Source organism: Amblyraja radiata, chromosome 24, assembly GCF_010909765.2.
Source record: "Amblyraja radiata isolate CabotCenter1 chromosome 24, sAmbRad1.1.pri, whole genome shotgun sequence".
Classification (NCBI taxonomy): Eukaryota; Metazoa; Chordata; class Chondrichthyes; order Rajiformes; family Rajidae; genus Amblyraja; species Amblyraja radiata.
In genome coordinates, this window is record NC_045979.1 from 14204044 (window position 1) to 14229314 (window position 25271).

Sequence of the window (25271 nt, forward strand, 5' to 3'; positions counted from 1 at the left end):
ACTGGTTCCCACTCCAGGAACATAATGGGTCACAACTGACCAGAAACTCAAATGGACCATCCAATACATTCCATGACTAATAAGTAGTTCACAGTCGGGATATCCTGCAGTGAGTGACTCACCTCTTAATACATCAAAGCCTGACCACTATGCACATGGCACAAATCAGTAGTATAATGGAATAGCATTTTGTTGCCTGAATGACCACAGAACCAATGACACAAGAGGGCTGAATAGCAGCCTTCTTAATTGGCACCCCATTTACCACATAAAAACGTATTCCCTCTATCGCTGGTTTACAGTGTCTGAATTGTCTACAAAATACACTACCCTTGTGGGCCTGTCCCACTTAGGCGACTTTTTAGGTAACTACAGGAGACTATGCAGTCGCCACATGGTTGCCACATGCTCGCGGGTGGTTGCCGGGGAGTCGCCTTCATGGTCGTGAGGAGTTCCCGCATTCTGGGAACTAGTCGCGGCCTCATTATGGTCGCCGTGAATTTTTCAACATGTTGAAAAATTAGCAGCAACTAGAATGAAGCCGTCATGGAGAGTAGCGAGAATTCTCGTGCCGTAGGTGGGTCGCCAGGAGGTCCTAGTGGATTGCCAGGAGGTCGAAGGTTCTCTTAGGTTCTCGTAGGTTGTAGCCGGTGCTGACCGGTGAACTTCATTGGCTCATTGAGAAAAAATCATAAGCAGTAGTTTTCAGAACCAGGGATAACCGACCGGTAATGTTAAATGTCCGCCGAGCTTCACAGCTGTGTATCTCTGGCTTCTTAAACGTTGTCTCCACTCCTTCTCCCTCCTTCTCTACCCCCTCTTTAAAAAGACTTACCGTACACAGCGCCAACCTTCCTGTTCAACTTGGCTTTGCACCGTGTGAATTTCACTCAGATGGCACTCCCCCCGCTTGCCCTGTCCCCCACCTGCATAACGGGCTGGTGAAGTAAGTGATGTGTGTGTGTGTGTGTGTTCCACTCTGACAGTCGCCGTTCCATTTGCTGGTTTTTCAGGAGACTGCTGGCAACTTGACGGTCGCCGGCAGTCGCCTGAAAAATCGCCTGTGGGACAGGCCCATAACTCCTCTACATTGACAACACCTCCCAAAGACTTGTCCCACCCAGGTCTTTCATAGAAACATAGAGACATAGAAAATAGGTGCAGGAGTAGGCCATTCGGCCCTTCGAGCCTGCACTGCCATTCAATATGATCATGGCTGATCATCCAACTCAGTATCCTGTACTTGCCTTCTCTCCTGCTTTCTGTCTTCTCCCTGCTCCCATCGGGCAAGAGGTACAGAAGCTTGAAAGCGCGCACCACCAGACGCAGGAACAGCTTTTTCTCCCCTGATATCAGGCTTCTGAATGTGCCTTCCATAATCTAGGGTACTTTCCGATTCACCTCTACCCCATTGCCGACATTGGACTTTGTCTGTGGAACTAAAGTGCTACAATGCTGAGAACTATATTCTACGCTCTGTATCTTCCCCTTTGCTCTACCTATTATACTTGAGTTGGATGTGATTGTATTTATATATAGTATTATCTGATTTGATTAGATAGCATGTAAAACAAAGATTTTCACTGTAAACATGACAATAATAAATCTAAACCCAGGTTCACTAAAAAGGAAAAGGGCAGCAAGTGCATGGGAATTCCCCTCCAAATTAAGATTATCTGCTGGTCCTTCAATAACGCCAGACCTAAACACTTGCACACCCTTCCCAACAACATTGTGGGCATATCGTCACAACAGGGACAGCAGAGATTCAAAGCAGCTGACCGCAACCTTCTTAAGGGTAAAGTCAGGATTAGCAAACACTGCCTTTGCCAATAATTCCTATATCCAATAAAAATATAATAGTTTTTTTAAGTTAATATTGCACATGGGCAATAATATCAGAAAAGGAGTCTGGAAATACTTGTGCAAAAGCTTCTGATGGTGGGAGTTAAAATATATAAAAAGTACCTCAACTTTGCAAAATCAAGCACCAACCATCTATAAGGATATAGCCTGCTGAGTTACTCCAGCATTTTTTGTCTACGGTGTGAACCAGCATCTGCAGTTCCATCCTACACATATCTATCTGTCTAATCCTCTATAAGACACTGACGATAGAAAATGGACTATGGGATCTATTTATGGATTCTGCAGTTTAGAAATGCAATAAAACCCCCAAAAATATATCTAGAAGCTAAATCAGAATGTTATCACATTGAGGGACTTGAGTAGATGTTTAGAAGGGAGATGCTAAAACTCTTCACCTTCGAGAAGAAAAGGTTTCAAGGCAAATTGATAGCAGTGCTCCAGAATGGGCGGTACGGTGGTGCAGCAGTAGAGTTACTGCCTTACAGCACTTGCAGCACCAGAGACCCGGGTTCGATCCCGACTACGAGTGTTGTCTGTACGGAGTTTGTATGTTCTTCGCGTGACCTTCGTGGGTTTTCTCTGAGATCTTCAGTTTCCTCCCACACTCCAAAGACGTACAGGTATGTAGGGAAATTGGTTTGGTAAATGTAAAAATTGTCCCTAGTGTGTGTAGGATAGTGTTAATATGCGGAGATCGCTGGTTGGCGCGGACCCGGTGGGCCGAAGGGTCTGTTTCCGCGTTGTATCTCTAAAACTAAAATAAAGAGAATGATGTGCAAAATGTAAATGTTTCTCTTGGAGGGAAAGGGTCAATACTGGAGCTTAATGATCTAAGTTAACTGGCAAAAGAACCCAAGGTCACCCAAGGAAGAATTGCTTCACACAATGAGTAATTGCGGGTTCAAGTTCACCACCTGAAAGATCGGGGGGAGGATGATTCAATTGTGGATTTCAAAAGGAATTAGATACCTACTTCAGGGGGGAAAAGCAGCAGAGCTGTTGGGAAAGGAGCACGGAACAGAACTCACCAAATCTCTCTCAAGAAAGCTCGATGGGCCAGATGTCTGCTGTTTTGTACTGATTTTATTATTCTAATTATATGGTCTTTCCATTAAAGTGTAAGGAATTATTGGAATTCATTAATGTTTTTTAAGCAGGATTACCCCCTCAATACTTCAGAAGTATTGTGCACCATGATTTTTTTTCAGCTGGCTGTGAATCATCCACATTTTTAAGAGAAAAATCTTTATAACTATTAACTTTTGTAAGTGGCATGTGATCATGACATGGAATATTGTGGAGGTTTTACAGAGCACCACACTTGCATATGCTCATCATGAGCTCGAAATGTTCGTTATTCCTACATTGTGAAAGCAATTACAAGGTTTCTGATGTCTCATAACCATACTTTGGCGTAACAAAGGTTGCATTTATTAATGATCAATTGAAACAAAACAATCATTGTCTCTCAACGAGTTTACCAGTCACAAGTATTTGCAGCAAAGTTTCAGAAAACACAGAATTAAATTAAATCATTTTATTCTCAAAATATGTTATGTTCTTACTTCTGAAATGGACCTTATACTCCAGACAATGTGAACTTGATGCAAAAATTATGCACTGTTAGGTCTGAATCAAAAGCATGTTCCTTACTTTATCAGCTACATGCTGTTTTCAAGCTGTAAGCAGAGTTTGGCCAAGAAAAGATGTTCAATTTTTCACGCAAGATCATTTATGGATTTTTGCCTCAATCGATTTAGAGAATGTTGTAATGGGTCAGATGATGTTTTTGCATTATTTTTCAGAAAAGTGCATTTTACATGAGCAAAGTTACAATGTGCTGTAAGCGCAGAATGTATAAGCATACTGTTGAAAGTGGGAGCAAATGTAATTCAATTTTACTTGTAAAAATGTACTGAATATCTCCATTAGAAATAAAAAAAAGTTTACGAGAATCTTATTCTCGGCAGTGGCGACGACGTGAAAGTATTAATTGAAACCTTCGCAGATTTTTAAAAAATGTTTCAACTGCCATCTGGTTTAACGACATTCTAGACCTGTGAGAGTAAACGTTGGTTTATTGCAGCTAACAAAAGTTGTAAACTAAGAACTTTCTAATGATGGGGAATATTTCCTCTGGCAGAACCGATAATGGAATTATAAATGCATTTCTTATTAATACATAACTGCAGAGTGCTTGGAAGTAATCTTATCTTATTTGTTGATATAGCGTCTGGGATATTCAGGCCCTTCAGCCCTTCGAGTCTGTGCGGACCAGCAATTTACAACAGTTTTATTTTCCTCATACTTTTATTACCTATTCCCAGATGTTACCACCCAATTCCACACTAGGGTCAATTTATAGCGGAGAATTAACCTATGACTCATATGCCTATGGGATTTGGGAGGAAACTGGAACAACGCAAGGAAACACAACAAACTCCACACAGACAACACCCAAGGTCAGGATTGAACCCAGGTCTTTTGCATGCGAGGCAGCAGCGAGGCTAGCAGCACTACCATGTGGCTCAATTTACACTCAATAATGTTTAGACTTTTAAGATACAGCATGGAAACAGGCCCTTCGCCCCATCAGCTGTTACTATCCTACATATTGGAGACAATTTACAATTTTACCAAAGCCAAATAACCTACAAACGCAAATATCTTTGGAGTGTGGGAGGAAACCAGAACACCCGGAGAAAACCCACACAGTCACAGGGAGAATGTACAAACTAGATACAGACAAGCACCCGTAGTCGGGATTGAACCTGGGTCTCTGGTGCTGTAAGGCAGCAACAGCTCTACTTCTACGCCGCTGTGCTGCCTTAGTTAACCAACAGTCTGAAGCTAACTTAACTAGTTATTATTCTGGATAAGTGCATTTCATACAAATATGTTTCTGCTTGTAAGATGGCATGTATGGATAGGCAACAAAGAGGCAGAAAGGATCTGATAAATGTTCCAAATATGTACTTGCTGTAGGAGTTTCATTACGTCCCACATAAAAGGCTGGTTAGCAAATGGAAGCTTAAGGAATAACAGGGTTAATCTTAGTATTGATAATTAAATAGCTGAGGGTAGAAAACAGAGACTTATTGTTCTGAAGACTAAAGGGAAGTGTATTGTGCTGGAGCAACTGAGCATGAAAACAGGCCCTTCTGCCCAACTTGTCCATGCTGACTAGGTTGTCCCATCCACGCTAGTCCCATATATTAGTGATTTAGACAGGGATGTGAATAATAACATGTAACAATTTGGATGGAGGATGGTCCATGTGAAGAACTGTAAACTTCTAGAGAGCATAGAGGTGGTGAGATAAAAAATCGTGGCAGATGAAATTAACTTTTTTAGAAGGACAAGGTGACACACTTTGGTAGGAAGAAAAAGGAGAATGAAGATCAAATGGTTCAATTGGTGTAGTGGAACAGAAACCCTGATGGCTTTTTCAAAGTGGCAGACATGAGGAAGTGTCGATTTTTAACAAAATAACTCAGCAGGTCAAGCACCATCTCTGAAGGAATGGATAGGCGATGTTTCAAGTTGGGACCCTTCTTCGGACTGATTATAGTGGGGACAGAAAGCTGGAAAGCAAGTGTGGGTAGGGCAAAGTCAAGGTGGATACAGGTGAGTGATAGGTGGATACAAGTGAGAGGGGTTGATTGCCAGATGGGTGGACAAAGGTTATAGATGCAAGGGTGAGAATAGGGAGTAAGATGAGACAAGGGGATGGGAATGTGAAGCCAGAGGACAGGATATTAATAAAATGGAAAGGCAGAGTAATGCAGGGGGTCCAAAATAAGAATAACATTTATAAAACGCTAGTTGGACCACAACTATAATTTAGGACAATGTGAATTGCCAAGAGAGGGGGTAGAGAGGATTTATTAGAATGGTTCCAGAAATTAGAGATTTTAGCAAATAGGGCAAGCCTGAAGAAACTAACATTGTCATCTGCGGAGCAGAGAAATATCACTGGGGCCTCGATAGAGATGTACAAAATCACAACAGGTTTAGATAACTCATGCAATGAGAAACATTGCCAGAGGACACAGTTTGACATGATTGGCAAAAGATTGCAAAGCTGGAATAAGGAATAGTTTTCTTTATATGTGGTAAATGTTTAAGATCTAGAATCTCTTGCCTGAATGTATGGTAGAGCAGAATCGACTGCAGCTTCCTAAAGTGAACATTGTAAATAATTGAAGGCAATAAAATATTGTAGTTACAAGAAAAGGGATTACTTGTCAGAAAGGATCGCGTACAAACTCGATGAGCTTACCTGCTTGATTCAGTGGTGTAAAGTTTCTACAGTGGTACATGCATTTATTTATACAGTTCTTTTCTCAACCTCAAAAATACCATGTACTCTTGAGCCAACAAAGAACTTTGAAGTAGGGCCAACTTCAAAATAGGAAATTAGTGCTTCATTCCAAATCCTTTCTCTGTTTGAAAGCTTTTTTCTCCAAAACCTTTCTTACAAAAAGCTGCCTTTCACTGGCATGAAGAAATTTGCTGGAAGCACAACTGGAAATGTATCATTTTAATATAATTTAATAATCTAATAGTCAGTCTGAAGAAGGGTCTCAGTATTCTTTTTCTCTGACCTGCTGAGTTACTCCAGCTTTTTGTGTCTATCTTCGGTTTAAACTAGCATCTGCAGTTCCTTCCAACACAATCTAATAGTTTATGCCGACTTGAACAGTTTTTTAAAAGCATTGAATAATGCCCCTGTCCCACTTAGGAAACCTGAACGGAAACCTCTGGAGACTTTGCGCCCCACCCAAGGTTTCCGTGCGGTTCCCGGAGGTTGCAGGTGGTTGCCGGAGGTTGCAGGTAGTGGAAGCAGGTAGGGAGACTGACAAAAACCTCCGGGAACCGCACGGAAACCTTGGGTGGGGCGCAAAGTCTCCAGAGGTTTCTGTTCAGGTTTCCTAAGTGCGACAGGGGCATTAATACTCTTCTTATTCCCAAAAGACAAAAAATGTACATTATTCATATCCATTTTATTTCTCTATCTCTAATGTGAATTACATTTGCTGCGCCTTAGCTATCTATATATTCACACACTCATTGTTTCATTTAGATCATATATATAAAACATATATAGAATGCCTGAACGCAAGTTGCAAGAAAACCAATTGGTAAGAAAGAACGCACGACAAAAGCACACCTTTTATAAGGCTGGGTGTTCAAAAGCTCTGGATAATCAACACATAAATGCTGTGGTCATGGTTACAAGTAGGTAATATGTCAAAGATAGTCACAAAATGCTGGAGTAAATCAAGGATACACAGTAGGTGAACAACCAGATTCATTCAGCAGGGGCAAAAAAAAATGTTCTTCCTTCCAAAACTAAGAAGTGCAGGATGATGAAACGACGGCCACATGAAAATGACTGTTGCTCAGCACAGTCGTATGTAGTAAATATTCAAGACTAAGGTGGCTGAAAACCTTCAATTTAACATCTGAACCAGCTTCTCACTACCATTCCGTAACAGAATTGGATTGGTAAGAAAAATGTGGATTATCCATTCATTCATTATACTGGAATTTCATGTTTCATGTTTTGGAGATTACAAAGAAAGAAAGAAAAAAAAGAGAGCTGAAGAAAACATAAAAATAGATTTGGGCAGTGGGAGGGAGAAGAAAGCAAATGGCAGCCCTGTAATTACCTTTTCCTCCCTTTTATATCATCTTATTATACAATTTGCATCAAAACTTTACTGTAACAAAAAAACCCATCGGGGAACCAGTATACAGGAATCATTTTCTTTCATATAACAAGAGCCTACTAACAAGGACATAGAATAGTCCAGCACAAAAACAGGGCTCTTTAGCCCACATTGTCTCAGCTAAACAAATACAACCACATCAACCTGCACAAAACCCATATCCCTCCATTCCCTGCATATCCATATGCCTATCCAAAATAATTTCAAGTCCCACTAACGTACCTGCTTCAACTACCACCCAGGCAGTGCATTCCAGATGCTCACCACCCTCCACCCACCAACCTAACCCGCACACCTCCTTTAAACTTTGCCCCTCTCACTGTAAATCTATGCCCTCACGTTTTTGAATTAATCAACTCACCAGTTTGTGTAGAAATGGCTGGCATGTGGCCGGTGGATTGCCACTTTAGTGAAATTAAGATTGCATTTAACTTTGTAACCAGGCTCACGCTACCACTCAAAGATAATATTTCTTTTTCTCCATCACTGTGATCAATGAGGGTAGGGCAGTGGATGTTGTCCACGTGGATTTTAGTTGGTCAATTTGATAATGTCCCTCATGGTAGGCAGATCTAGAAGATTAAGATGCATGGGAACCACGGTGAAATTGTCATTTGGATTCAGAACTAGCTTTGTCATGACAGAGAGCTATGGTAGAAGGCTATTATTCTGGCTAGATGTCTCTGACCAGTGGAGTTCCACAGGGATCCTCAGTAAATTTGCAGACAGCATCAACATTGCTGGAGTTGTGGAAGATTGTCACAGTATGCAGTGGGATGTCGATCAGCTAGGAAAAATGGTGGAGAAATGGCAGATGGAATTTAATCTAAGTAAGTGTGAGGTGTTGTAGTTTGTGAGGTCGAATGTAAGGGGAAAGTATACAGTTAATGGCAAGACCCCAAGCAGCATTGATGTACAGATGGATCTTGGGCTTCAAGTGCATAGTCTCCTGTAAGTGGTAACTAAAGTTGATAGAGTGGTACAGATAGCGTATGGCGTACTTGTCTTTATTGGGTGGAGTATATGAGGTGGGAAGTCATGTTGCAGCTTGCTTCGACTAGTTTGGCCGTAGTTGGAACAATGTGTGGAGTTCCAGCCCCCCCCCCCCCACCTCCCCCCTTCACAGGTAAGATGTAGAGGCGTTGGACTGGATGCATGAGGTTTATCAGAATGCTACCTGGATTAGATGTTATGAGCTATAAGGAGAGATCAGACAGACTTGGGTTGTTTTTTAATGGCGCACCAGAGATTGAGAGGAGGCCTGTAATAATATAATAAATTATGAGAGGTATAGATAGGATAGACAATCCCTATACCTCCCCCCTCAACTCTGTCCAAGGACCCGACAGTCTTTTCAGGTGAGGCAGGTTCACCTCCTCCAACCTCATCTACTGTATCTGCTGTTCCAGGTGTGGGCCAAGCAAAGGCTCGGCGACTGTTTCGCTGAACAACTCCGCTCCGTCCGCCTAAACCAACCTGATCTCCCAGTTGCTAAACACTTAACCCCCCTTCCCATTCCCACACTGCCCTTTCTGTCCTGGGCCTCCTCCATTGTCAGAGTGAGGCTCTGCGCCAATTGAAGGAACAGCACCTCATATTTTGCTTGAGCAGTCTACACCCCAGTGGTATGAACATTGACTTCTCTAACTTCAAGTAACCCTTGCTTTCCCCCTCTCTCCATTCCCCCACCCCCCCCCCCCTTCCCAGTTCTCCGACCAATCTGACTGTCTCCGACTACATTTTATCTCCGTTTGCTTTGTTGTTATCGTCTCCCAGATAACAATGCTTTATTCTACATTTTCATTGATCTCCAAACCCTTTGTCCTATTTTCACATCTTACACTTCCTTATCTATGTATCCTCTCCCCTGACATCGGTCTGAAGAAGGGTCTCGACCCGAAACGTCACCCATTCTTTCTCTTCAGAGATGCTGCCTGTCCCATTGAGTTACTCCAGCATTGTGTGTCTATTATAGACAATCAAAATCTAATTCACCAGGGTGGAAATGTAAAAGGACTCAAGGGCATTGCTTTAAGATGAGAGGGACAGAGTCTACAAGGGATGTGTGGTGCAAGCTATTTTACGCCACATCTATAATAAACACAAAATACTGGAGTAACTCAGTGAGACAGGCAGCATCTCTGGGCAGAAGGAATGGGTGACGTTTCGGGTCGAGACCCTCCTTCAGATCTATCTGGCTAATATGACATTGCACGTATATTTCATTTTTTATAAATATGGAATCAATATGTAAAATTTTACATATTGTTTTCAATGATGTTTAAGTTGCGTGCATGATGTGTACAGTGTTTTAATTAAAATTAGCTCTTAGAATTTTTTACACAATAACTATTCAATCACTTTGGCAGTTGTGTGGGTAACCATCATAGCGAGAAGACAATTCAACTAATAGTCATAGGGTCATACAGCGTGGAAACAGGCCCTTCGGCCCAATTTGCGCATGCCGACCAACAAGAAAGTAGGCAGGCAGGTACAGCAGGCAGTGACGAAAGCAAATGGCATGTTGGCTTTCACGGCAAGAGGATTTGAGTATAGGAGCAATGAGACCCTACTGCAGTAGTACAGGGCCCTGGTGAGACCACAACTGGAGTATTGTGTGCTGTTTTGGTCTCCTAATTTGAGGAAGGACATCCTTGCTAATGGGGGAGTGTAGCGTAGGTTCACCAGGTTAATTCCCGGGATGGCGGGACTGACATATGATGAAAGAGTGGATCGACTGGGCTTATATTCACAGAAATTCAGAAGGATGTGAGGAGATCTTGTAGAAACATATAACATTCAGAAGGGATTGGACAGGCTAGATGCAGGAAAAATGTTCCCAATGTTGTGGGAGTCCAGAAACCTCAGATTAAGAATAAGGGGAGGCCGTTTAGGACTGAGATGAGGAAAAACTTTTTCTCTCAGAGAGTTGTGAATCTGTGGAATTCTCTGCCATGGAAGGCAGTGGTGGCCAATTCACTGGATGTATTCAAGAGAGAGTTAGATATAGCTTTTAGGGCTAATGGAATCAAGGGATATGGAGAGAAAGCAGGAACCGAGTACTGATTTTGGATGATCAGCCATGATCATATTGAATGGTGGTGCTGACTCGAAAGTCCAAATGATCTACCCCTGCACTTATTTTCTATGTTTCTATGATCCATCTACACTAGTCCCATCTGCCTGCATTTGGCCCATATTCCTCTAAACCTATCCTATCTTTGTACCTGTCCAAATGTTTTTTAAATGTTGTAGCAGTATCTTCCTCAACTATCCCCTCCAGCAACTCGTTCCCCTCAGGTTCCCTGAAAATCTTTTCTCCCTCAATTTAACCCTATGTCCTCCGGTTCTTGACTCCCCAACACTGGGTAAAAGTATTAGATTTTGAATCATGGAAACATTCCCTTTTTCAAGGCATGATTGGTAAGTTTGCAGATAACATTAAAGCGGGTGGTATTTTAGATAGCGAAGATGATCAACAAAATATATAATTTAGAAGCTTCGGAATTATGGGACTGTGTCAATGTTCATACATCAAAATTATGGTTTGCTTTCCAGAACTCATTAAAGAACAAAGTTCTTCTTTTAAGCATAATTTCTATTTCAATTGTATCCAGCATATCAAACTATTTAATGGTTATTGTGCTGAACCCTGAGTAATGTATGAATAATACAATGTCCAGTTTAGTGGGATGTAAAACACTGCAGTATTTTGAACAGTGGTCATGCTGCAATAGCACTCCATTATCCCTCAAATGATTACAATTCTTTTAGTGGGAGGTCCAATTTCACCCATGCCTATGACAACTAAGTTAATGCCGCAGAAATGGAAATTACAGTGTCATGTATTGAACTAAGCATCAAAACCTTGAGGTCCCTTGTCAAACTCATAAATCGATACTAAAGAGTAAATCTTGGCCGTTAAACAAACATGCCCTCTTTTATTCATAAAAAAAGCATCACATTAGATTCATATAATTCACCTGTAGTTACACAGAACCAATTTGCAAAGTAAATGACAACGGCTTCATAAAGAGGTAAGTAAATGCTTCTGATTTAAGTCTCAATCTGTTGTTTGCAAATGGACACAGCAAAACATAGATCCTCTGTCATTCCTGATCATTTTTATGCAAACAATGTTATTCAAAATATTATAGGGAGATATACATTAATTTCTAAACCTGTGTTCATTTACCACCTCAATCTGACTATTACATGAGTGCAATAATGGTTGGATTTTTATATGGAAAAAATAGTTCTACTCATCAAACATGATAATTGTCAATTTAGAACATAATCAATTTTCAATTCGAAAATATGAATTCAACATCCCAACTGTGCTGTATGTTGACTTTTAAATACTACATAACATGTTCACATTAAAATAATGCAAAAATCATTTAATTTAAGGAAATTAAATTATTTGTTGATAAACAATTTAAATGTCTATTTATTGGTTTTGTGCTCAGTTTTATGTTGTTATAGACAATAGACAATAGGTGCAGGAGTCGGCCATTCGGCCCTTCGAGCCAGCACCGCCATTCAATGTGATCATGGCTGATCATCCACAATCAGTACCCCGTTCCTGCATTCTCCCCATGGCTGCGTTGCCGGACATAGTGCGAACTCCATCATCAAGTTCGCTGATGACACCACTGTTGTGGGACATATCATTGATGAAGATGAGTCAGAGTATAGAAGTGAGATTGACCGTTTGACCAAATGGTGCCAGCACAATAACCTGGCTCTCAACACCAGCAAAACCAAGGAACTGCTTGTGGACTTTGGAAGGGGTAGGATGGGGACCCATAGTCCCGTTTATATCAATGGGTCGATGGTGGAGAGGGTCAAGAGCTTCAAATCCCTGGGCGTTCATATTTCCGAAGATCTCTCCTGGTCCGAGAACACGGATGCAATTATAAAGAAAGCACATCAGCGCCTCTACTTCCTGAGAAGATTACGGAGAGTCGGTTTGTCAAGGAGGACTCTCTCGAACTTCTACAGGTGTACAGTAGAGAGCATGCTGACCGGTTGCATCGTGGCTTAGTTCAGCAACTTGAGCGCCCAAGAGTGGAAAAGACTGTAAAAAGTTGTAAGCACTGCCCAGTCCATCATCGGCTCTGACCTCCCTACCATCGAGGGGATCTATCGCAGTCGCTGCCTCAAAAAGGCTGCCAGCATCATCAAGGACCCACACCATCCTGGCCACTCACTCATCTCCCCGCTGCCTTCAGGTAGAGGGTACAGGAGCCTGAAATCTGCAACATCCAGGTTCAGGAATAGCTCTTCCCCACAGCCATCAGGCTATTAAACGCAACTCAAACAAAACTCTGATCATTAATAGCCCATTGCACTTTATCTGTTTATTTATGTGTGTATATATATATTCATTGGTATATGGTCACACTGATTAGTTCTGTTCTGTATTTATTTATGCCTACTATATTCTGTTGTGCTGAAGCAAAGCAAGAATTTCATTGTCCTATCTGGGACAAAATGACAATAAACTCTCTTGAATCTTGAATCCCCTGGCTCCGCTATCCTTAAGAGCCCTATGGGGCTCTCTCTTGAAAGTATCCAGAGAACCAGTCTCCACCACCATCTGACTCAGATAATTCCAGAGAATTATGTTAAGTTGTTCCATGTGATTAAAATAATGAAAAGGTGTAAAAAGAAATTTCTGTTCTTAATAATTGTTTTTTTTCAGTCAACGTGAATGCTAATATCAGTGGGACTGACCTGCTCTCTTGCAAGTGGAAAATCATCCATTTACAGCAGAAGCACATTATCAACTATGGGACATACAACTTTATTTTCATGAAGATTGTTAAGATGTAAAGCATAACATGATTGAATCAAAAGGATGTATTACAGTTGAACAGAATCAACTTAATGCGTGACAATGTATCAATAATTAGCAATAACGGAACTATTTACATAACGAAAAGAAAGTAGAAATAAGGAAGTGCTGATGCTGGTTTACAAAAAAAGACACAAAGTGCTGGAGTAACTCAGTATAAGAAAGAACTGCTGATGCTGGAAAAATCGAAGGTAGACAAAAATGCTGGAGAAACTCAGCGGGTGAGGCAGCATCTATGGAGCGAAGTTTCGGGTCGAGAACCTTCTTCAAGTCAGGCAGCATCTCTGGAGAAAGACACGAAACGCTGCAGTAACTCAGCGAGTCTGGCAGCATCTCTGGAGAAAGTAAATAGGTGACGTTTCGGATCGAGACCTTTCTTCAGGATCTCAACCCGATAAGTCACCTATTCCTTTTCACCAGAGATGCTGCCTGACCTGCTGAGTTACTCCAGCATTTGATGTCAACCAGCATGTGCAGTTCCTTCCCAAGTTTCTGTGGAAAACATGGATAGCTGACAAATTCGAGTCGGGACCCTTCTTCAGACTAATTGTGATTGTGGGCAGGGGGGGTGGGAGCTGGAATAGAGGCTGGGGCAGGTCTTAGTGCCAGGTTTTGTGTGTGTGTGTCGTCGTTCCCCCCCACCCCCTCCTCCCACCACTATCAGTCTGAAGAAGGGCCCTGACCTGAAATGTCACCTATCCATGTTCTCCAGAGATACTGCCTGCCCTGCTGAGTTACTGCTGCACGTTATGTCTTTGTTTTATTTAAATAAGAATGTTACCACACAAAATATTATCCATCAGTTATTTTTAAAGCAGTTCGGACAACAAATGTGACAGAACAGATATCTGTACCCATATTAATATTTAATTCTCATTTTTCAATAGAATTTCTTCCTATGGTTACAAAAAAAGTCTGGATTGTCAAGTGTAAAAGAACATTTTAAAATCCTTCCAATGGACAGTGCATGTTTAGTCACCAGCCACTCCATGGTGTGCAGATGGTACACAGACGGTTAAGGCACAATTAAAATGCGTTATGAGGCTGCAAATGCAGCAACTCACCGACCAAGGCATCACTGCACTGCATCAGTAATTAAAGATGACAATTTTAAGTGAGTCAAGGAATGCTATTAATACAACAATGGCCCAATTATAAACATCCTTCTTTGCATTAATTCTAATGACAGACCATTAAAAGGGTGCCTTTTTCAGTATGTATGCCGGGGTAAAAGTGACAACTGTGGGTGTGAACTGCAACAAATAAACTGGATGTAAAGAAACCGAATGAGTTTCTATTTAATGAACACAATAAAGCATAAAACTTACCCAACATTTGGCTAAATAACAGCTGTTCCAGGTCACCCAGCACCGTGACAACCAGCTCGGGGTCCACCTTTAAATAAGCTTTTTCCTCTGGTTGCTGGGCCTTACTCGTCGCTGCCGTCTGCTTTTTGATATTCTTTGCTTTGCTGGACAGAATGTCATCGTCGGACTTGGTGCCATCCCCTGTGCTGCTGCTGGTGCTGGTGGTGTCCGTGGGCTTGTTGAGCGGCTTCACTTCAGCCCAGGGACCCCTGGGGATCCTGGTGGGGATGCCGCGGATGGCAGAGGTGGCGGCGAGGGGTTTGATCACACTGGGCGCGATTTTGCACTGGAGCAGCGAGTGCTCGGACCGGGACAGGGTCTTGGACATCGGCGCCTCCTTCGCCCTCAGCCCCCCAGCCTTGCCCAGTGTCTGAGCCGGCCTCGACATGTCGTCGCACCACCTGGGCTCGTACAGCTGCATCTTTTTCTCCGCATCCGTCAGGAAGGAGAGGTTGGTGAGCGATTTCTGCTTCCTCAGGTTAGTCCCACCTTTGAACACCTTCAGCTCGGCGGTTCTCTGCATCGTCGGGCTTTTCGCCTTCTTGGCGTGTTGCGCTCCCTTGGCGTCTGGGTGCCGCTTGCTGTAGGTCTTCACGTCTTCCTGAACCTCCTCGCACACCTCAGCCTCGCAGCGCTTGACATTGGCACCGAGCATGGTGTGTGTGCTCGCCTCGCCTCGCCTCGCCCGCTAGGAAGCAGCCAGTCATTCGCCTGCAGTGCAGCCGAGCGGCGCGGTGACAGGAGGGGCTCCTGGCTCTTCCTCCTCAATGCTGCTCAATGCACACACACACACACACACTCTCCCAAACAGCGGCTCCTTCCCCGGCTCCTTCAGCCCAGCAGCTCGTCGCTGCATCAGATGCTCCAGTCCCGCCGCCGGCAAATCGATCACCAGAGGAATGTCATCACCAAACGCCCTCCCCTCCTTCCAAGATGCTCCGTGCGAGGAAAGAAAAGGCTATTCCATCATCCGCAGCAAACGGGGGAAAATCAGACAGCGGCTTCTTTCTCGTTCAATTTTCCCCTCGGTGGAATTGCTTTCCCTTTCTCTCCCCCCAACTCAAAACAGGGGCTTCATTTCAAACAGCTACCGCGATCACAGCCTCCACTCCGGCTTTAAATCAGCTCAATTAGCTGAAGCAGGAAATAGCGAGCGCATGTGTGTGTGTGTGAGAGAGAGAGAGAGAGACAGCAGGGGAATGGGCTGGACTAAACTCAACATGCAGCCCACATCCCCGAGTGTATCCCAGCTTCCTTCACTGCAGTGGCTGCTCCCTGCTACCATGGCAGCAGAAATCTCCATGAAAATCCCAACCAGAGCATTAAAACAGAACATTAAACTAAATAAAGACCAAACACCCATGTCCAGGCAGAAATGCAGAAGCGGCTTGCTTCATCATCTCATCTGCTGCCAGTGCATCTTGTTCCATTAGCAATAACCCTCAGTGATGCTGCCGCACAGTTATTAATTTTTTAGAAAGTGCATCTGAGGATGGAAGGTACCACACCATACCTGCAAAAGGGTGAACAGGGACCTATGCTCATTTTTTCTTTAAGCGTGCCATTAAAATAATTTAAAATGCAAGCGGCGGATTGTCGGATATTCACGAATGGGGAAAAAAAAAAATCTCCTGACACAATTTTCCGACATGATATTTTAGACATTTAAATTCAATCTGCCCCGTTACAAATAGAGGTGTAACCATTTCATTGTCTCAGAAGATAAGTCACATAAATCAAACAGATCACTGACGCTTAGTAACATAATTAGGGAGCTAGTAAAGAAAACAATAGCCCTGTATGTGGAATAAGAGTGAACATTTTAATTCCTGTCTTCCAACAGGAAATGGGAAAGCCTCTCAGAACACATTTGAATCATTTTCCCCCAGCTCTCAACTTTCATTTGCATCCATTTACTCCGTGTAATGCATCAAATCACGGACGCCTCCGCCGCAGAGATTGCCGTGTGACAATATTGAAAACTAACAACAATAACCATTCAGAACAAATCTGGTGTTCAATTTTAAACAGTGAGTTGCCAGCAATGGAGGACAAAAAAAATAATCAAAAGGTACTTATAACGGAGGGTTGAAACTGAAATAATTACAGAAATCCGTAAAGTAGAAATTCTTTTGAGAAGCTTCATATTTTTTTGCACAATATGAATTAATTTTATCGATATTATATCTGCATGCAGATAATGCTTCTGCATATTCCCTCAAATGGTGTGAACCACTCAAGCTGAAACCAGCCTTAACCGGTGTGATAAAGCCTGCTGGATCATGTTAAAAGGGTCATGTTTAGTTGGACCCCTGCATTGACATGATGGCACAGGTATTAAATCCCACACACCCATCCCTCTGGTACTACTGATTTTGCAAGATTTGGTGGCTAGCGTTTCGCCACTATAATGTTTCTTCCATACAGAGTAGTGGGGTAGTGTTGAGAGGAATGGGATGGTCAGGCACATGGCCAAAATGGCTGACTGACCCACTGATTACCCCCCCCCCCCCCCAACGAAGACCATAGTGAGCCTGAAGGTCTTCAAAGACCTTGGCACAATGACCCAGCGGTAGAGTTGCTGCCGTACAGCGCCAGAGATACGGGTTCAACCCTGACTAATGGTGCTGTATGTACGGAGTTTGTATGTTCTCCCCGTGACCACGTGAGGGTTTTCTCTGGGGGCTCCTGTTTCCTCCCACACCCAAAGGACGTGCAGGTTTGTACGTTCACTGGCTTCTGCAAAGTTGTCCCCTGCGTGTAGGATAGAACTAGCGTACAGGTGATTGTTGATCGGCGCAGACTCGGAGGGTCAAGGGGCTTGTTTCCAAACTGTATCTCTACACTAAACTACATTAAACTCAATGCCTATAACTGCTAATTCAAGGCCAGTTCCTTCCCACGTCCCATTTCTCTCTGGATTCCCCATTCCTGCATCCCATTCTTTCATAATCTCACCATTCATGATCCATATCCCACCTGGTTTTGAATGGAAGGACCCAAAAATGTCTTTGAACAACAAAAAACATGGTGTTGTTAAGGATCGGCTTAACTAAGAGAGGAACAATTTTGTGGACATTTCTGTGCCTTAGTACCATTGGAAAATTCAATTTCAAATTTTGCAAAACCAAATCTCTATTCCACTAGTCTTTCTTTCATCCAAAAATACCCCTGTGGGAAATCAACAGTAGCGAAAATTCCCAAGATTCAGCTCCAGTGAGATTTTCAACCTTGGTGGGCTGAATATTGCTTGTTCTTGTTCACTCAAACAGCTGCCTTTTACTAATCTTTATCACCACAGTAGTCATCTTTATCATCACAGAAATCTGTATCCTCCAGCGTAGACTAACAATTGACAGCTTTGCCCGTGGAATTTATGTTGAGAGACTCAGCTTCTTGGTCTGAGGGATGCTTCATGCTGCAACTATTAATCTGTAAAATATCTCATCCGTCTATAGAAGAGTTTCAATGCCTCTTCAGGAAAATCACCCAATTGCATATTCATGGGAAGAGGCTTTAGGTTGCTTTATTTCAACCTGCAGAAGGTTTGGCCCTTTGCCTGCATTACAGACTTCTCCAAAGTCCAATGGTTCAGTTTAGTTTAGTTTAATTTATTGTCACATATGATACAATGATAAGTTTTTTCAAAAAGTTTTTGTTGCCTGCTAACCAGTCATCGGAAAGACTATACATGATTATAATCGAGCCATTCACAGTGTACAGATACATAAAAAAGGGAATCATGTTCAGTGCAAGAGGGAGTCCGAGGGTCCCCAGTGTGGTAGAGAGTAGTACAGGATCGCTTTCTACGACGCATCTTTACAAGTTGGAAAGAGTTGTTGGGTACATGCTGAACTTCCTAAGCCTTCTAATACAGTAGAGGCGTTGGTGTGCTTTCTTGGCCATTGCTTTACGACAACATGGGTGCTCTACGACAAGTTGCTGGCGAGTTTTAGTCCTTGGAACCTAAAGCTTTTAACCATCTCTACTTCGACTCAATCAATGCATACCGGATTACTTCTTGAAGTCGATCACTATCTCCTTTGCCTTGCTGACATTGAGATAAGGTTTCTTTGTGCTCACATGTACCAAGGTAACATTTTTTTTTTGCATACAGATCAGTAAGATTATTGCAATTCATTATGCAGCAACATTCCCCAGTGCCTGGAAGAGTGTTTTTTTTAATTTTAGTTGTTTTCTATCTACCTTAAACGGCGTGTAAATTTGCAAAAGACCAAACTATAGTGCATGCTGAATCAAACCCAGCACTACATTACATAGGGAAACCTGACAATGCTTTCCACAACATTGATGTAGTGATGTGTGCAATGCTACTTTAACAGCTCCTTCCTACCATGGTGATATATGTCAGGCCTGTGTCAACTGCACTTTGTAACAAGTCATCAGCAATCTTGTAGTATGAAAAGAGAGGAGTTTGGGGAAAAATATCCGTAATCAAGGACCAGAGGACAGATGTTTATGGTGAAAAGGAAAAGATTTAATAGGAATTTGAGCGGTACCTTTTACATACAAAGAGTGGTGGGTGTATGGAAGAAGCTGCCAGAGGAGGTAGTTAAGGCAGAGATCATCCCAATGTTTAAGAAACAATTAGACAGATACATGGATAGGACAGGTTTGGAGGGAATATGGGCCAAATGCAGGCAGGTGGGATTAGTGTAGCTGGGACATGTTGGCCGGTGTGGGCAAATTGGGCAAATGTGGGCAAGTTTCCACGCTGTATCACTCTGTGACATGAGGTCCACAGGTGTTTGTAGTGAGATTCTCTTCCATTATCCAAAATCCAGTAATTGGAAAGTTGATGGCCAAGATGCACAATAGTTTGTTGTTATTTTAACCCTCCACCCAACTTAATCCTGTCAAATGCTAGAGATTAAAATATATTTAGCCTAAATGATTTTTAATGTTCCATTAAAACACTTTTTTATGATGTACAGATACCATCGTAAGCTAGATATCAGCCTCTTTTCTCTGATGCTTTGTTTTAACTGCATCCTGTGTATAAAAATCATGCATAGCAAACCAAATCCAGAACAGCTGACACAACAACATTATGCAGATCACAATAAAAATGACCAGATTGAAAGTACATGGGAGCTTGTTACAAATTAAGTTACAGCTAAATTGTGCGTCGTGTTACATATATTCCAGGGCTAATATAAAGTGCTGAAACAATTCTGGGATTCAAACATTTCAGATATTAAGTATATTTTCTGAGATTTCTGAAGTTGGATTTTGCTGCCTCAATTGGTTAAGTGACAATAAAAGCAAACTCGAACTCGAAAAATAAGGAATATATTTGTTACAATATTCTTAATATCCCTCATGCAAAAACAGGCTTCCTTTAATTAATCACCATCTAATTTAATTGTGGGGTTTCTTTGAGTCAGGCCTCATCCTAAACCTTTCTCGAGTTGTCTCCCCTTTGAAACAGTATTAACGTCAACCTAATTTCCTGAATGTGCCTTCCTCTGTAATGTGATGTAGAAAAAGAAAGCCAAATTTGCTCATTGTCTGCCCTCCACAATGACTGGGAAATATGAAAAGCTATTGGTTTTCAACCACAAATGTGATCTATGGATATGAAGCACAGTCTGCATCAAATGCAGACATTTTTCCTTAATATGAATAATAAGGCCGACTCACAAGGCATCCTGTCTGTGATATTCTCAATTGAGTCATCTGTTTTCTCTCTTCATCATTCGCTGTGTTGTGTGCCCTTTTTCCCCCCCTTGATGATCCCTTTTAAACTACAGCCAGATCCTCACCAGATACCTCAATCGCCCACAGGAAATGGGCAGTTAGGTTATCCTGGTCTTTTTCATCCTACTTTCCATATTTAATTACTTCTCACTAATCTTCTGTTGATTTGGATAAAAGAACCGTTTTGGGAAACTTGTTCCATCTTTAGTTTATGAATTTGTTTTCCCGACTAACCATATAGAAATGGTTGATTTTATAAACCTCGATCTCCAAACTCGCTCCTTGATGTCTAGTTTGGCTTTTGGCTGGAAAGCTAATCCTTACATAGAACATGAAACAAAGAACAGTTCGGCACAGAAACAGACCCTTTGGCCTACCATGTCTGTGCCAAACATGATGCCAAGACCAACTCTTATCTGCCTGTACATAATCTATATCCCTTTATTCCCTGCATAGCAACGTGCCTATCCATAAGCCTCTTAAATGCCACTATTGTATTCACCTCCACCACCACTTCCACACAGTGTTCCATGCACTCACCACCCTCTGTGTAAAAAAAACGGGCCACACATCTCCTTTAAACTTTCCCCCTCTCACTTTTCTTTCTTTCCACTTTTTTTCTTCTCTTCAATGCCGTATGGGGTTCTCTTCACCTGACTCAAATCAGTTCTTCTCTTAAAAGATACAACGATGTCTGCCTTAACTAGGGCGACACAGTGGCCTAGCTTGTAGAGCTGTTGCCTCACAACATCAGGGACCTGGGTTCGATTCTGATCTCAAGTACTGTCTGTGTGGAGTTTGCATGCTTTCACTGTGACATCATGGGTTTCTTCCAGGTGCTTCAGTTTCCATCCACATCCCAAAGACATGCAGGTTTGTAGGTTAATTGGCCTCTGCAAATTGTCCTTCGTATACGTAGGAAGTGGATGTAAAAACAGGATAACATAGAACTAGTATGAACGGGTGATCGATGGTCGGCATGGGTTCTGTGGTCTATATGTCTAAACTTAAACTAAACTACACCCTGAAGCAAGACTTTCATTCTCTCACATCTTGGGGCATAATCCTGGGACAGTTTCTTCCCAGCTGTTATCAGGCAACTGAACCATCCTATCACCAACTAGAGCGGCCCTGATCTACCTCATTGGATCCTCGGACTATCCTTAATCGAACTTCACTGGACCCCCCTTGCACTAAACATTATTCCCTTTATCCTATATCTGTACACTGTTGACGGCCTAATTGTAATCATGCATAGTCTCCAACTGACTGGATAGCAGGCAACAAAAAAGTTTTTCACTGTACTTCGGTACACGTGACGTTGATAAACTAAACCTTTCCTCCCTGGACAGTGGCCATTTAAAATTATAATTATAGTCACTGCCTGTTAGACCAAAGGAAATTATTTTTCTAATCCAATCAACCTAATGTCTGCCAACATTTTAAAACCCCTCTACATCTTCTTTTGACATTCTCTTCTGCACTGTATATAAATCCAGAATTCAAATCTCTTATCCATGTGTCCCAACCTTTCCCACAACCAACACAAGGTTCATTTATTTAAAATAAATAATCTTCAGTGGTCCACAGGTCACTTTGCCACTCTTCAAGATGTTTGCTGGTCTTTTGTCACTGACAGTGAAATCCATGCGATTATATCTTCAGTATTGCTTAGAAATTCACCCTTGGTCGGTAGGCGCCAAATTAGCTACATAGTTATGTCAGTGGAATAAAACTCACAAGACAGTGTACAGTGTATTGATGAGACAACTAAGGATAAATTTACAGATAAATGTTAATTGAATTTCTAAGAGTTGCAGTGAACTTTTTGTTATTTAAATGTTAACCAGTAACATAACTGTAATGTTTATAATGAAGTGCAGATGTAAAACGTTCAGTAAGGATATAGGAAGAATAGAGTCATGTGTAGGAAGGAACTGCAGATGCTGGTTTACACCATAGGTAGACACAAAATGCTGGAGTAACTCAGCGGGCCTGGCAGCATTTCTGGAGAGAAGGAATGAGAGATGTTTTGGGTCGAGAACATTCTTCAACAGAGACATGATCCACTCTGGTGTTTAAATGAAGCCCTGCCACCGAATTGATCCAGATCTACTGGCATCCTTACTTCCCTATCCGTTTAAAGAGATTAGTCATATCATAGTCACATAGACATACAGTGTGGAACAGGCCCATCAGCCCAACTTGACCACACCGACCAATATGTCTTATCTACACTAGTCCCAACTGTTTGCGTTTAGCCCATATCCCTCTAAACCTGTCCTATCCATGTATCTGTCTAAATGTTTCATAAACATTGCGATAGTACCTGTCTCAACTATCTCCTCCGGCAGCTCATTCAAAATAACCACCACCTTTTGTGTAAAAAAGTGATCCTTCAGGTTCCTATTAAATCTTTCCCCTCTCACCTTAAACCTGTCCTCTGGTTCTCGATTCTCCTTCTCTGGGCAAGAGAGTTATTCCTCTTCTGATTTTGTACACTTCCAGAAGTCCAGCCCTTATCCTCTTGCACTCCAAGGAATAGAGTCCTAGCTCCCTATAGCTCAGGCGCTTTGAGTCCTAGCAACATCCTCGTAAATTTTCTCTGCACCCTTTCCAGCTTGACAACATATTTCCTATAACATGGTGCCCAAAACTGAACACAATACTCTAAATGTAGCTTCACCGACATCTTAAGTAACTGCAACATGAACCTCAACTTCTATACTCAATACTTTGACGGATGAAGGCCTTTTTGACCAACCCTATCTACCTGCAACACCACTTTCAAGGAAGAAAACTCACTGAAAACTGTAACAAACTTCTGCAGATGCATTGTAGACAGTATCCTAACTGGTGCATCATAGCCTGACATGGCAAGCTCCGACACATAGGAATGCAAGAGGCTGCTGAGAGTGATGTACTCAGCACAGTCCATCACTGGTATAGACTTCCCCACCATCAAACGCATCTACACGAGGCGCAGCCTCAAGAAGGCGGCATCAATCATCCAGTATTCCCAGCATCCCTGCCATGCCTTCTCCATGCAGGAGATACAAAAGCCTGATCACACACATCAGGTTCAGGGCCAGCTAGGTTTTGAAACAACCTTAAACATACCTTGACAACAGAACACTATTTTGGACCAACCTTTTGCACCACTATGGGCAAGAATATTTTATTTCTAATTCTGTTTTACACTAATATCTTGTGGGGTTTTTTTACACAATTTTCTTGCAAAATGTTGTGAAATGTATCTATAATTTATGTTTTTTGGGTGGTTGAGTCTATGTGCCTTTGATGCTGTTGCAAGAAAGATTTCCATTGCACCTGTACCTCACCATGCCTGGGACAAGAAACTCAGCTTGACGACTTGACTTATGCTACCTTTACATGTGACATGAGCCAGTGAGTCTGTGACCAGTGAAATTCTGTCAACAATCATATTGAAGGTTTCCCACTGCAATGCGCAAGGGCAAAATTGAAAAGCTAAAACTGGATGAGTCTGGCTTGATTGGTAGATTCTCAAAATCTGCCGTAAAGCAAACTTGCCTCATTTCCTTCAATCCAGGGTTCAATGCAAGCAGCAAAGAAGTAACCAAATTTTACAGTATACAGGAGATAGGCAATGGGTGGTGAACGTTCCTTTAGGAAGGAGATGAGGAGGAATTTCTTTAGTCTGAGGGCGGTGAATCTGTGGAAATCTTTGCCACACAAGGCTGTGGATATTTTCAGTGACAGAGATAGATAGATTCTTGATTAGCATGGGGTTGTGATGGAGAGATAGATCAGCCATGATTGAATGGCAAAGTAGACTTGATGGACCGAATGGCCTAATTCTGCTCCTACCACTCATGATCGTATGGACCAGTTATAGAGTCATAGGGTCATACAGATTGGAAACAGGCTCTTCGGTCCAACTTGTCCACGCAGATCAACTTGCCCATCTGCTCTAGTCCTACCTGCCTGCGTTTGGCCCCTATCCCTTTGAACCTATTCTATCCATGGGATACTTTATTGTCACATGTGACCAAGCACAGTGAGATTATTTGCTTGTAAACCCAATGTATACAAATAGTGGCCACCTACTGCGCTGACAAAGTTACAAAGTACGCCGGCTCCTGCTTTTGTTCTCTGCCCCCCCCAACAGTTTCTCACGCCGGGTCCCCATTGTCCTTTGTCCCTCCCCCCCCCCCCATATTGACCATTGTTCTACCCTCCCCCGCTCATGGTGGTCCTTCCACGCTGGGTCCTCCATTGTTCTCCCCCACCCCCCCTCACGCCAGTCCTCTACACTCTCATCGTCCGTCCACCCGCGAGGCTTCACCACCGCCGAGGCCCCATCTCCGCGAGGCTTCACCGCCAACGCCACTTCACCGTTTCTTAAATGTTTCTTCCACATTGCGATTCAGAGTTGTTGGTTGTAATTCTGTCTGAAATGCACGGTGGCTGAGTTTCCCAGGCCTGCAAGAGCCAGCAGGTGAAAGGAAGTCAAAAGGGCTGAGCCCAGAATGTAACTGACTACAACATAGTAATTGTCATTTGGGGCACGGAAACAGGCCCAACTTGCCCACACCATACAACATGTTCCGTCTGCACTAGTCCCGCTGCCTGCAATTGTCCCATATCCCTCTAAAGCAGTCCGATCCATGTATCTGTCTAAATTGTTCTTTATCATTTATCTGCCTCAACTACCTCCGCTGGCAGCTCGTTCCATAC

The 25271-nt window shown here is 42.5% G+C and overlaps 1 protein-coding gene across 10 annotated transcripts in view; it reads right to left on the bottom strand.

Annotated features, from left to right (window-relative positions):
* Nucleotides 1-25271, bottom strand: part of nav1 (neuron navigator 1) — a 513650-nt gene that overhangs the window by 280270 nt on the left and 208109 nt on the right. Inside the window, exon 1 of one of the 10 annotated variants that reach the window (XM_033042460.1) lies at nucleotides 14793-16017. The exons of 8 other annotated variants lie outside the window; for them this stretch is intronic. In XM_033042460.1, the coding sequence (XP_032898351.1) occupies nucleotides 14793-15486 (694 nt within the window). In that variant the 5' untranslated portion in view covers nucleotides 15487-16017. Of the gene's footprint in view, nucleotides 1-14792; nucleotides 16018-25271 lie in introns of those variants that run through there. One more of the 10 variants, XM_033042462.1, reaches the window with a different exon arrangement.